Source organism: Arvicanthis niloticus, chromosome 5 (genome assembly GCF_011762505.2).
Source record: "Arvicanthis niloticus isolate mArvNil1 chromosome 5, mArvNil1.pat.X, whole genome shotgun sequence".
Lineage (NCBI taxonomy): Eukaryota > Metazoa > Chordata > Mammalia > Rodentia > Muridae > Arvicanthis > Arvicanthis niloticus.
The window spans coordinates 64840298-64854705 of record NC_047662.1 but is presented as its reverse complement, the minus strand read 5'-3'; the positions used below and the strand labels follow the sequence as shown (position 1 = coordinate 64854705).

The following is a 14408-nucleotide window of genomic DNA, read 5'->3' as shown; positions in this document are numbered from 1 at the left end:
CATGTATTTGAAGTTGTAATAAGAAAAATGCCACTTTAAATGCACTCTCCATAATATATAAAATGAAATGTATTTATGTTGATATATGTCTCTCTATATGACAAGTATTTTAACCAACTAAATGGAGGAGTCTGAAATAATGTCTCTATAATTATTCTTTATGTCAAAATACAATATACAAACAATGTTTAGTTTTTATATGGTTCTTGTCACACAAGATTTCCTAGCACAGTGATCTGGAAGTCTGTATCCCAGAGGTGTTGCTCTCCTGGGCCCCGAGCACCATAGCTCCTCCGCTAGGTCGTATGTCTTCCACTTTACCAGTATTCTTCTGGGTGTTCGCAAACCCTGGGTTCCCCTTGTGTTGTCTGTCTTCCTTCTGACTTTACCTCACTGTCTTGCGGATCATCTCCAGAGTCACATGGTGGTTTGAAAACTTTATTAGACCTTTTGGTGTCTTTTGTTTTTTCACTATATTTAAAGTTATTTATTGTGTAAAATGAAAGCTTAACTTACTCTATATTTAAAAGTATCTGATGACTATAGCTAAGATCACTGCTTCTGAGTTTATGGAACTGAAATTTTAACTTAATTTCAATAAGAAGGTGTTTCTATGACAATATATCCAGAACTTTTATTTCTATTGAGTTATAAAAGAAAATTGATAAGTATTTTGCCTTTGAAAGCCACAGTAGTTCTGTCGATACTTTCTAGGTGTATGTGATAAATATTAAATACTTTATATATTATCTTGTTTATTAATAGGAAGCCAATCTATATTAGATGAACACAGTTATTTAACTGAGGTGATCTGTATTCATGCTTCTCTATTTATTGCTTTGCACAGGAAAGAGTTGCAGGAGCTGCAGAATCTGTACAAGCAGAACAGTGCACACACAGCACAGCAAGCAGACCTGATCCAGCAGCTCCAGGTTCTCAATATGGATACGCAGAAAGTACTGAAGAATCAGGAAGATGTTCACACGGCTGAAAGTATATCATACCAAAAAGTATGGTGCTAGTTTGTTGTAAAGATGTGAAGTTACATGTATGAACTTAGGAAAACAGATTCCAAGCTTTTAGAAATTTTGTATCATTTCTTTTTAACATGGTTTAACTTGTTAATATTTAAGTTTTTGTGAGCTTTCTATGGTAGGATTGAAAAGTTGAAAATACAGATATAAAATCAACTTGTAAGTTGGAACTTTTATTTCTTCTGTGAAACATCTAGGCACAGTAATACTTGTATTATAAGAAATAATTGGATCAAGTGTGATTCTGATGTGTGACCTAAGGCAAATATAAAATCTGCATCGTTTTATTGGCGAATGGGCACAGACACTAAGGCAACACTGAAGTGATCGTCACAGTCATTAATTTTCAAGGATTTCTCTCTTCGTTTCTGAGGTTCTTTTAGTAGTCACTGTACTCTAGTTGATTCAGAAGCCCACAGCAAGGCTGATGTGTCTCTTTAGTTATGCCAACAGACTCAGCACTGCTCATTCTGCTATTAATTTAAAGAAGTTCCAGTACTGAGCTCTTTATACAATTTGTTCAATGTACTAAGATGTTTACATAAATAACATCATAAGAGTAATGTTCCCCTTTAATAGCTGAGACTGGATGAGGTTGGAGGAGGTTAAAGATGGTTTTCTGTTTTTACACCCCACAGTTCTGAGGGCAGCAGGTGGTAGGTGGCGTCTGGATGGGGAGTCTGGATGCTGTGTACAGGTGGGCTAGGCCGATGGGTGCAAAAGTATGTTGTCAGCTTCAGAGCTGCAGTTATCAAGAAGCCTGTTTCTGCTTATTGGGAGTCAGTGCTGGTCCCAGAAGCTTTTTTTTTTGGGCCCAGCAGGTTCCTCGTTACTCTAGGGGCCCATGAGTTTGTATTCCTAGTGATAGCAGAGTCCAAGTTCAGCGCTATCCTCCAATGCACTAGGGAGCATGTGTCAGGAAACAGAGACTGAGTTGTGCATTGGACATGGAGGACCTGAGGAAGCAGGGTTCTTCTCCCAGAGCTTCTTCAGCAAACTCCCTCAGGGCAGGGAGGAAGCTGGGACAACCCAGTGCTCTGCCAGACCAGGGCTCAGAAGCCACCCACACATGTCAGGGGCTTAGCTTCAGAGGCTGAGCAGTTTCCAGCCACAGACTCACAGCTCTCAGCCTTCACAATAATACACAGGCAATCGGACATATTCCTTGTCACAGAGAATGAGAACATTGCCATCACAATGTGAGCTCATGCTTTTCTTAGTTACAAACTTTTATTGTTAAATGTTTTCATACAATATATTTTGATCATATTTCCTCTTCCTCCCCCAAATTCCCCCAGATCCATTCCATTTCCCTACCCAGCCAAGTATTCTATTTCCTCCCTCCCTCCTTCCTTCCCTCCTTCCCTCCCTCCCTCCCTCTCAAAAAAAAAAAAAAAGAAAAGAAAAAATAAAACAAAACGAAAGCAAAATTATAAACAAGAAAGCACATTTTTAAAAGGCATGGAGTTCATGTTGTTTTGGTTACCTACACCTGACCTTGATGCCTACCTTGGAGGATGTTTGTCACTTCAGTGGAGAAAACTGGATTTTACTTTCCCAGCAGGTATTAATTTTAAGGAGTTTGCTTAGTGGTTAGGAGTGGGACTCTGTTTCCCTGGATGAGTTTGTGCAGGTCTTGTGCATGCATCACCATCTCTGTACATTCATATGTGCATTGGCAGTATTGTGTCTGTAGGATGCTGTTTCCTTAGCGCCATCTATTCCCTTTGGCTCTTACAATCGTTCTCCTCTTCCTGAAACATTAAGGGAGGAATATGAAACAGACATAAAGAGCTGAATGCTCCAAGATCTCTCATTGTATGCATATTGTGTATTTGTGGGCCTCTGTGTTAATTAGTATCTACCACAAGAAGAAGCTTCTCTGATCAGGGTTGAATGATACACTGATATATGGGTACAACAATATGCCATTAGTCATTCTATTATTATGCAAATTAATAATAATAATAAGTTTTTCCTCCAGCATTTGACCTATCTAGTCTCAGGTTTTTAGCCTCATTAACAGTGTCAAGTGTTGGTTGTATCTCATGGAGTGGGCTTTAAATCTAATAAATAAGCAAACAAACAGGGCTGGTTACTGCTGTGCCCTTTGTGCTGCTATTGCTCCAGTGTATCCTGTAGGTAGGTTGCTGTCCGTGTCACAGGACTTGTAGTTGGGTGAGATTGATGCTTTCTCCTTAGATAGTGTTCACTGTACCTTGCAGGCTATGAACACTAGTCAGTAGGGGTGAAGCTTCTGGTTAGGCACCAGCTTGACTTTTCCAAATATCATGACCTAGATATTTGTTCTCTTCGGCAATGGGGCCTTACTGTCAGTTTGTGGAGGGTAAATGACAGAAAGGGCGATGATGTGTAGTAATTAGTGCTGTGTGGTGGGAGGTAGCTAGGAAGTGAACAAGTCCAGTCCTAAACAAACAGGAGCAGTTAAGCAAGAGATGTGTACGTGGAATAATATCCAAGGAATAAATTTTCCCAGTTCCTAGAAGCATGCTGGTCTAGATCTTTTCTTCTAGGATTTTTGTTTGTTTGTTCTCATTGCTTTGAAGTAGTATTCACTACAATACCCAGTTTGCTCCACTGTCTAGAGTTATCCACCCAGTCAGACTAGCTACAACTGGGGAAACTTCTGAACAGGAGTGCAACTGAGCAACCTTAATGAGAACAGCAGAAGTGTGCATTTGCTCTTCTGTTTGATGAAGCAAGAATGTGAGGCCAGAAGCGACAGAAGAGCTTAAAACGGAGGACGTTTTCCTGGGTGACTAGACCCAGAGCCTTGTGTGTATGAAGGAGAAGCTTGAGGTGCCACCTGAGAGTAAGCTACATCCTGCTCACTCCTGCTAACCCCAGCCATCTCCATGCAGCCTGGCTCTAGTCTCCAGAGCTTGCTCTTACCCAGTTATGAGAGCATCTGTTGCATAGTTGATTATTGGTCCTTCACTGACCCTTTGATTGTCCCTGCGAGCTGTCAGTATTCTTACTTTCTTATTAGAGTGTCTGATACCATTTGCTGTGACATCATTGACATGTACCCCTGTATAAAGGCAGTGGCAAAGAAAAGCAGAAATCTGTATGTTAAAATTCTTTATTAACACTTATTTTTGCAAATATTGCCTAACTTTTGCTATAAAGTGAGATGAATTAGTTAAGTATTTATAATAATAGATATCATTTACAGACCCCAAACATTTTGATTAATTACTTTCAATTAATATAATTAAAATTATATTATATTTTCACAAAATATTTATGTTTTTCACAAAAATGCTAATGCCTTTTTAAAAATTTTAAGCTTTAGAAATTTAATTATATCGCATATTGAGAAATGTATAGTAATATTCACTGTAGATGAATTTAAACTTACATTCTTGTGAATTTTTGTCTTTCTTCAGTAGTGGACACTAATTTATACTAAATGAAAATAATTAAGTTAATCTTAAAGAATTCTCAGTGAAATATGCAATATGCTTTTGTGTCCTTTTCTAACAAATTACAGAAATTTTCACAGTACTGCGATTTTTAGAATGATTTTAAAAACCTAGGCCATTCTAGTAGAATTGCCATTGCCTTTTCAAGACTTTTTTTTTTTAATACATAAAGCCCTTCAAATGAGTATACATAGCTTAGAATCTTTTCTTTTGTTTGTGACAGTCTTATTACCAGTTATCTTGGCCAAGAACACATTTTACCTTTTGAATGACAGGTATAATTTGATGTTGATATCTAACTATATCACTTATACATTGTGTCTGCTTGTTGGCTATTAACATAACTTTAGGGAAGGTATATGTCCATGTAGAGTTCATATATATGTAAATATATATGCACATACTTGCCTTATTAATTATATCATTTTTGGCTATTTTCAACAGCTTTATAATGAATTACATGTTTGTTTTGAAACTACAAAATCAAATGAAGCTATGCTCCGGCAAAGTGTTGTTAATCTTCAGGACCAACTGTTTCAAAAAGAACAAGAAAATGTAAAATTAAAGGAAAGACTTCAGGAATCAGAAGGAACACCCTCTTTATCACCACATGAGAGTGATTCAAACCACTCAGGAAAGGTGAGAGATTTCCTAAAATGTTAAGTTAATATTTTATGTTTTATTTGAGAACATGAATGTTGTAGATGGTACATATTAATAAAGGGAATGCATGTAGAAACACAGAGGATATTAAATATAGAAGCTGTGTGTATTTGTGTGTGATGCATTAATTTATTTGTTTATATATGTATGAAAACATATATATGTGTATATATATGTACATATATATACATACATATGTACATATATATGTATATATAAACATATACACATATATGTGTGTATATATATGTGTGTGTATCTATCTATCTATCTATCTATATATCTATATCTATATCTATATCTATATCTATATCTATATCTATATCTATATCTATATCTATATCTATATATATCACATTAGCTGTCCTCTGTCATTCTTCGTCTCCTTGCTTATAGAGGTAAATAAAATAGTCAGCGAATGCTGTGTCCAGCGGGATGGCCTGTACCAGCCCCTGTGGTCTGCCTGTCTCTGCTGTCCCAGCAGTGTAGTTACAGATATATGCCACTGTGCCTGTTTTTTCTTTGGTTTTTAGGGATCTGAGGTCAGATTTCCATGCTTCTGTGGGAAGCATTTCACTGATTTTTTGGGTTAGTGTTCATTGCCAACTTGACAGGCTTCTAGGCACACCTGCAAAGGATTGTTTAGCCTCTGGGCATGCAGGAAGGTTCTATTGGGCAGGTTAATTGAGGTGGGGAGATGTACATTGAAGTGGGATGGCATTATTCCTTGGGCTTTGGTTCTTTACTGCACAAAAAGGACAATATATGCTGGGCACAGATATTCATCATTTTGTGCTTCCAGATTGTGGTGTGGCCAACTGCTTCAGGCTTCTGATGCCTTGACTTCCCTTGGACCTGAGCTGAAATAACCCTTTTTGATTTGAGTTGCTTCTATCAGGGTATTCTACTGCAGAGAGAGGAGAAGAAACTGAGACACTGAGTCATCACTCATCTTCACAGCTAACCCTCAATAACTATAGGTCTGAAAACCACTAACTTTAATATTTTTAAATAAATTGCACCTGTCCTGAACATTGTAGAGGTTATTTATTTGCTTTTAATTGTTCCATAACTAAACAATGCAATAATTCTTTATGCTGTATTTATTAACTTGGGTATAATATATAGGAATGACATAAACATATAGAAAAACAAGCAAAGATTACATGCAAATGTTTTGAGTTGTTTTAAAATAATGGACTTAAGCATTTGTTGATTAAAAGGGATTTAGATCCAATGCCCTATAGATATCCACGGGCAAATTAGTGGTTATTGTGGTGAGTTATGTGGTTATTGAAGAGCAAATTAATAGGTCATGGCTAGTTGAGACTCTAACTTAAATAATAAAGTAGAAAGGGTATTTATGAGTATGTCTCATAAATGTTTGCCATAATATGTGTTATATTATACTTGATTCCTATTAGTGGTAGACTTTTCCTGATACTGCATTGGCTTGGGATTTTGACCAGGTCATTTGACTACATATTCTTTATGTTATACAAATGCCCTGAGCATCACAGTAACACAGAGACCTATGATGGCATGTGCAATGGGAGACAGAGACACAAGACTGTGGGTTCACTTCTGAAGTGAACATTCCTTAACACCTCCATTGCTGTTTATATGTTGTTTTGCTAAGTACTAAAGATACTCTGCAAGCAGAACTTGAGCATACAGCCTCTTGGAGCCTTTAATCCAAGTTCCTCCTTTGGCACGTCTCTGACCTCAGAGTCTTCTTTTGCCTGACCTTCCTCCCAGACATAATCTCCTACCTGCAGTTTTCCCACAATTTCTTAGCCATCTCTTTGTCAGAGTCTGTGCTTGAGAAGGGAGCTGCAGACAAGTTGGACCTTTTTAGACATGAACAAACTCTGTGTATCCTAAAGCCAAGTTCCTTCTAAATAAATACTGATAGTAATAGTATTTATATCATAGCCTGTTATGATATGTCTTATGGATCATTGACAAGATGACATTACACTTAGTGTTCTTTTTAAAGAATTTTATTTAATTTAGCATAATTAATGTGGGCTACCTGTCACCAGTCACATTTCCAAAGAAAAAAGGGTTGTCCTTCCCTAGCAGCCGTTGGCTGACAGTGTCTACACTAAGAGTGGGACTTGGGAGCTCGCTGTCCATCCATGCGGGAATTTTGACTAAGTTGATCTTGTGCACGTCTTGTGCAGATAACCATAGCTGCTCTGAGTTCATGTGCAATAGTTTTGTCATGTCCAGAAGGTGTCATTTCATACCTCTCCATGACATCCCCTGACTCAGATGGCCTCTCTGCCCGCCTCTCTGCCCACTCTGCTTCCATATTTTCTAAGCCTTGGGAGGGAGAAGGGTGATATGGATAACCCTCTGCAGCTGAGCCCTGAAGGTCACATAGTTCGACACTCTGATCAACTGCAAGTCTCTTTATTAATAGCTACCTACTCTAAGATAAAACAAAACAAACAAAAATAAGCCCCTTTATCCCCTGGGAGAACAGCACAAATCCATTGGTATACGGTAAGTATTTGGAAACCAATGCAGCAATATGAACAGTTAGACAAACTTCAGCTTTCTTTGGGGACTTTTGACCTCAGACATGGACTTTTGACCAGATTTACTGTTCTCCACATGAAATACTTCCTATGAAAAACACCTCAAATCTAACCCATTCATGACTGCCATGCTGATGGTACAGTCTTGCCTGGTAGACTAGAATTGAGCATGCAGGGCCAAAGCCTGGTAAGACTGGTGATGGCTTTTCTCCCCTTAGCAGCCTACATAGCAATGTCCAGCACTGTGATTGATTGCTATCCAGCTGGTAGAGTTTTCTGGTCAGTTCGAGAATGGATTTCCATGTCCTGCAACCAAAGGGTATGGTATCTTCAGTGATAGGGTCTTACCATCTAGTTTTGATGGGAAGCCATGAACAATGAAGTTTGGTTCTTTTTGTGGTCTCCCTGACCAATAAATCTTGGGGCAGTATCTTATATCTGGCATTGAGACTTTCATTTAATAATCTATGTCTTTTGGGAACAGCATTGTCAACTCATAGCGTGACTGTTCAAACTCCATTTTCTTAATATTTTAAAATTGGCTTGTAAACCCATGGTTTTCCATAAGGTTTTTGAATATGTCCTTTTAGTCCAGTCCTACTCCTTTAACCCCATCCAGCAGGGGTCATCAGTGCTTAAACCTTTAACCCACAGCGCTCCCTCTCTTATCTGTCCTCAATAGCACTTACATTCTACCATGTCTCTAATTACATTTTATTGGGGTTGCACGATCAAGGTTCCCATAAAACATTGTCATACACCCTTTATTTTGGTTAACAGTTCCCCTACCCCCACATTTCTGCATCCCCAGCCCCTCAATTATTGAACCATTCTGCCCCCAGTATTTCCCCCTCTGCTTTCGTTTCAATTATATTGTACAATCTCCCCTCACTAATTGCATTTGCCCCCAGTGGCCAGTTCCTAGTTTTTTTCCTTCCACATGATCTCCAAGTTCAACACGGGAAACAACAGATTTAAAGCTTGGTTCAACATATATGCTATTTGGTTTTATAAGTCTAGGAGATTTCACTCAGCATATTTTTCCTAATTCTATCTATTTACCTGCAAATGTCATATTTTCACTTTTTATAGCTGAGTAATATTCCATCATATATATTTACCACAGTATTCATTCATCAGTTGATGGGCATTCAGTTGGTTCATTTCCTAGCTAATATGAATAGGATATTAGTGAAAACCGAGATGCAAGTGTCTCTTGATTAGGATGTAAAGTCCTTTGGATATATGCCTAGGAGTGCTATAGTTAAGGCAGATATTTCTCTTTCTAGTTTTTTGAGAAACTGCCAGAATGAAATGGAAAGTGGCTATCCCAGGACTCTCAGCAATAATATATAAGTGTCCCCTGCATCCACATTTATGCCAGCATTTGCTCTCAGTCATTTTACTAATGACTTATATGAGATATAATCTAAAAACAGTTTTCATTTTAACCTGCATTTTCCTAATAATAGCAAAGGATGTTGAATACGTTTTTAAGGATGCTGAATACGTGTTTAGTAGTCCTTTATATTTTTTTCTTTTTCTATTTGTATATTGTAAACACTAATCTCCTGTTGGATTTATATCTGCTAAAGATTTTCTTCCATCCTACAAGCTGTCTCTTCACCTGATTTTCCATTTGCTTTGCCACACAGAAGCATTTTGAGTTCCTGAGACCCCAGTGGTCACATGTATGTCCTATTTCCATCCCAATGGTCACCTGTTTGTCTTATTTCCTTGTGCTCCCAGTGACCTACTCAGAAAGTCCGCTGATATGTCTCTAAGTCACAACAGTCCACCCTTTTCCTCTGATGATTTCAGATATCATATCTTATGTTGAGGTCCTTGATTTATTTGAAGTTGAGTTATATGGAGGACAGGAAGTAATGGTACAGTTTTACTTGTTTTAAATGTTAAAATTGAGGTTTCTTGGCACAATATCTTGAAAATGCCTTTTCTCCAGTGTATATTTTTGGCATCTGTGTCAGAACCACATGGCTATAGTTGCATGGAATTATATTTCATGCCATTGATCTATGCGATGTGTGTGTGTGTGAGCACATGCTGAATTTCTTAACATGTCAGTGCAGTATAATTTTAAGTCAGGTGTACAGATACCTTACTCAGTCTTCTTTATGTTCACATTTACTGTGCCTATCTGTAGTTCTTTAAACTTACATACAAGCTTTGAGATTGTTTTTCTATGTCTGTGTAGAATAGCCCTGGATTTCAATGTGGATTGCATCTAACCCATCACTGCTATAGGCAGTCGTTTTTACAGTTGTTCATCTTTTCCACTCAGAGCATAAGCAGTCCTTTCATCTTCTCAGGTGTTTCTAAAATTCCTTTTCCAGCATTTTAACTTTTCAATGCGGAGATCTTTCATTTCTTTGGTAATTGTCTCCATATAGTATATATGTATGTGTGTGTTGGGAGGTATTGTGAATGGGATTGTTGCCTTGACCTTTGATTTTTCAGTATGTTTATCATTGGTATATAGGAAAGCCACTAATTTCTCTGTGTTAATTTGTAACCTGTCATCTGTTAAAAATGTTTGTGAGCTACATTTTTTTCTGGTGGAGTCTTTACTGTCTCCTTTGTATAAAACAATTTCATCTGCAAAAATAATACTTTGAATTATTTTATTATTTCTATCCTTTTTATTTCTCTTTTGTGTTACTGTTATAACTAAGACTTTAAGTACCATATTGACTAAGAGTAGAGAAAACAGATGCTCTTCCTTGTGGTTAGTTGGAGTTACTGAATGCTCCTTTTAGCATGATGCCTACTATAGGATTATTATATGAACCTTATTATTTTTCATTATATTCCTTACATTCATAACCTCTCTTTGAGTTATATTATGATAGGATGTTGAATTTTTGCAGACATTTTCTCTGTTTCTTGAGATGATTAGTTGGTTTCTTTTGTTTCTGCAATGGATAATATTTATCGGTTTAAGTATGTTGAACTATCATTATATTTCCAGGATGAAGCAAAATTAATGGTGATGGGTGATCTCTTAAACTTAATCTTTAATTTGGGTTGCCAGCATTTGTTCAGAAGTTTTGTATGTGTGTTTACTATAATACCATTCCATGCATTTCTTTTTATGGTATACTTTTATGTGTGTACTGGTGTCATGGTAGTACTACCTTTATAAAAGGAGTTTTAAAGTGTTCCTTCCTTTCTTATTTTATGGAATAATCTGGGTGTGTTAGAGTTAATTCTTAAAGTTAGAGTGCAATTCTTCATTAAGTCCATCTGTTCCTGGGCTTTTTCTAGTTAGTAGCATTTTAATGACTGCTTTTGTCTTGTCCCTGGTTATCTATCTGCTTGCATTATTTCATCTTGTTTTAATTTGTAGGTGTATGAAACTAGAAATAAATCCGTTGCTTTTAGATTTTCCAGTGTATTGAAATAGGGGTTTTATGGTCTCTTCATATGATTTTCTGAATTGCATTGATATCTGTTTCAGTATCTCACGTTAAACTTCTAATTGTAGTAATATGAATCTTTTTTGTTCTTTTGGCTAATTTAACTGTAGGTTTTTAAAGCTTGATTAAGTTTTTAAAGAAACAACTCTTTGTCTCATTGTTTCTTTATATTGTTACTTTCATTTATATTTAGTTGATTTCTGCCCTGATTTTGATTATTTCAATTTGTTTACCGCTTTGGTGTTGGGCTCCTTCTTGTTTTTCCAAGACTATAAGTTGTGTCAGTAAGTTCTTAATTTGAAGTCTCTCAAATATTTTAAATGCAGGCACTTGGCAATTGTGCTGGTTTGATTTTGTTGCTTGTGTATGTGTCATTGTGATACAGCCTTGGGTTGTCTGGGAAGAGAAGTCTGTAGGGCACACTCTTGACTAATGGTATATGTACCAGGGCCCAGCCTACTTGTTACCTGGCAGGTAGTCCTCAGTTGTATAAGAAAGCAGGCACGTGGAGAGAAAACAGGTCTTCTCTATACTCTGCTTCAATTTCTGCTTCTAGGTTCCTGACTTGGCTGCTCTGACTGCCCTTTATGATAGACTGTAAGCTGTAAGATGAAATAAGTCCTTCACTTCCCAAGTTACTTTGGTCATGATGTAAATCCTTTCTTCTGCAAGTTGCTTTTGGTCATGGCATTTATCAAAGTAATAGATAGAAATGACTAACTGTGCTGTGAACTTTACTCTCAGCACTGTGTTCCCTGTGTGTGTTCCACAGAGGCCAGCGCTGTAGTCTCTGTGTTCCATAGAAGCCAGCACTGTGTCCCTGTGTTCCACAGAAGCTAGCGCTGCATTCCTGTGTTCCACGGAAGCCAGTGTTGCATTCCCTGTGTTCCACAGAAGCCAGCACTGTGTCCCTGTGTGTGTTCCACAGAGGCCAGCACTGTGTCCCTGTGTGTGTTCCACAGAGGCCAGCACTGTGTCCCTGTGTGTGTTCCACAGAGGCCAGTACTGTGTCCCTGTGTTCCACAGAAGCCAGTGCTCTGTCTCTGTGTTCCACAGAAGCTAGCACTTTGTCCCTGTGTCCCACAGAAGCCAGCACTGTGTCCCTGTGTGTGTTCCACAGAGGCCAGCACTGTGTCCCTGTGTGTATTCCACAGAGGCCAGCACTGTGTCCCTGTGTTCCACAGAAGCCAGTACTGTGTCCCTGTGTTCCACAGAAGCCAGTGCTCTGTCTCTGTGTTCCACAGAAGCTAGCACTTTGTCCCTGTGTCCCACAGAAGCCAGCACTGTGTCCCTGTGTGTGTTCCACAGAGGCCAGCACTGTGTCCCTGTGTGTATTCCACAGAGGCCAGCACTGTGTCCCTGTGTTCCACAGAAGCCAGTACTGTGTCCCTGTGTTCCACAGAAGCCAGCACTGTGTCCCTGTGTTCCACAGAAGCCAGTGCTCTGTCCGTGTTTCACAGAAGCCAGCACTGTGTCCTTGTGTGTGTTCCACAGAAGCCAGCACTGCGTTCCTGTATTCCACGGATGCCCTTGTGTTGTGCTTTTGTCTTCATTCAGGCCTAGGGATTTTGCTTTATTTACTTTTTGTGTTTTTCAGGGATCCATTTATCATTCAGTCCTGTATTGTTTAGTCTGCATGAATTTGTGTTCCTATTGTATATTTACTCAGCTGTGGCCCAATACAATCCTGGGTACTTGTTGAGGCTTGCTGTCTGCCCTAACATTCTTCTCAGAATTATTAATTATTATTATTAATTATTAGTTATTATAATAATTATATTATTATAATTATTATTAATTATTAGTTATTATAATAATAATAATTATTATTAATTCTCAGAATTATTAATTCTGAGAAGAATGTGTATTTTTTAGTTTCTGGTTGTAATGTTCTTTACATGTCTATTCAGTTCATTTAATTTATTTTTGACAGGTAACTCCACAGTTGCTTTGTATATTTCTTGTCTGGATAAACTGTCTATTCTTGAGATTAAGTGTTGAAATAACATGTGTTATCTGTGTTGGGGTTAATTCAACATATGGTAGTATTTGTTGTATGAGGTTGAATGCACCTATGTTTGGTAAGTATCTGTTTAGAATTGTAATATCATCTTGGTGGAGTATTTGTTTAATAGGTATAAAGTGTCCTTATTTCCTTTGATAAGTTTTGGTGAAGTTTTATTTATTTTTTGTCAGATATCCTACTTGTTTCTTAGTTATATTGTTTGGAATACCTTTCCCCATCCTTTTACCCTCAACTGTCTGTTAGCGATGTTGAGGTGTGTTTATCACAGGCAGCAAAATGATGGCTCTTGTTTTCCATTTCAATCTATTTGTCTGTGTCTTTGTATTAGGGGATTGAGGCCATATTTATTCCTAGTTATTATTGATATATGTGTATTAATTCCACAAATCTTGATGATTTGTGGTTCTTCTTAGACCTATTAGTTCCTGGGGAGTTTATCTGTCTCTTCAATCTGAAGCACTCCTCCTAGTATCTTCTGCATAGTTGTTTTCTTGTCATGGAAAATTGTTGTTTTTCCTTCAACTTTAATAGATTTGTATATTCTAACAGTTATGGCTGGTAATTGTGGTCTTTTAGAACTTGGAATATATCTTTCCAAAAGTTTGTGATTAAAAACACTTATGTTTAATATTAGCATATTTATGATGGACCTGCCCTTTTAAGTGACTTGACCTCTCTTTAGCAGTTGATATCCTTTCTTAATTCTGTGTTTTAACTATTGTATGCTGTGTGAAGTTTATATTTGGGTGGGATTGTTTGACTTCTGTGTGATTCTTCTACCTGTATTGGCCTGTTTTTATCTAGGTTTGGAAATTTTTCTTCTCTGACTTTATTGAAGATATTCTTTGCATGTTTATATGGTATTCTTCTCCTGCAGGTATTATTCTATTCCTCATCTTCCTCTTAAAATTTTACTTCTACCTTCAATAACAGATTCTACCCAAGACTCAACATGCCTCAGGGCTCCTTCTTCCTCGCTGCTGGTTGTGGCTCTCCATATCCTCCTGTCAGTCTTCTCTGCCAGATCCTTGCTTTACTAGCCCCACTGTTACAGAACTCCCCTGCCTCTGTGTCTTACTTACCCTGGGTCAGCTCTGACCTTCTATGGGAGTCCACAGCTTCTACTCCCTTGTTAAATTGTATTTAAACTTCCACTTTCATCAGTTTCTCTTTGGGCAAATACCCTATTAATTTGTAGTTCACTGATGTGCATGGTCTTTTCCATACCTGTTAGGAAAATGAGCTCTGTATAATTG

At 37.7% G+C, this 14408-nt stretch overlaps 1 protein-coding gene across 4 annotated transcripts in view; it reads left to right on the top strand.

Moving 5' to 3' along the window:
* The window catches only part of Cntln (centlein), a 240402-nt gene that overhangs the window by 84586 nt on the left and 141408 nt on the right, over positions 1–14408 (top strand). For all 4 annotated transcript variants that reach the window (XM_034503722.2, XM_076934700.1, XM_076934702.1 and 1 more), the window contains exons 7-8: positions 848–1010; positions 4925–5119. In XM_034503722.2, the coding sequence (XP_034359613.1) occupies positions 848–1010; positions 4925–5119 (358 nt within the window). The remainder of the gene's footprint in view (positions 1–847; positions 1011–4924; positions 5120–14408) is intronic.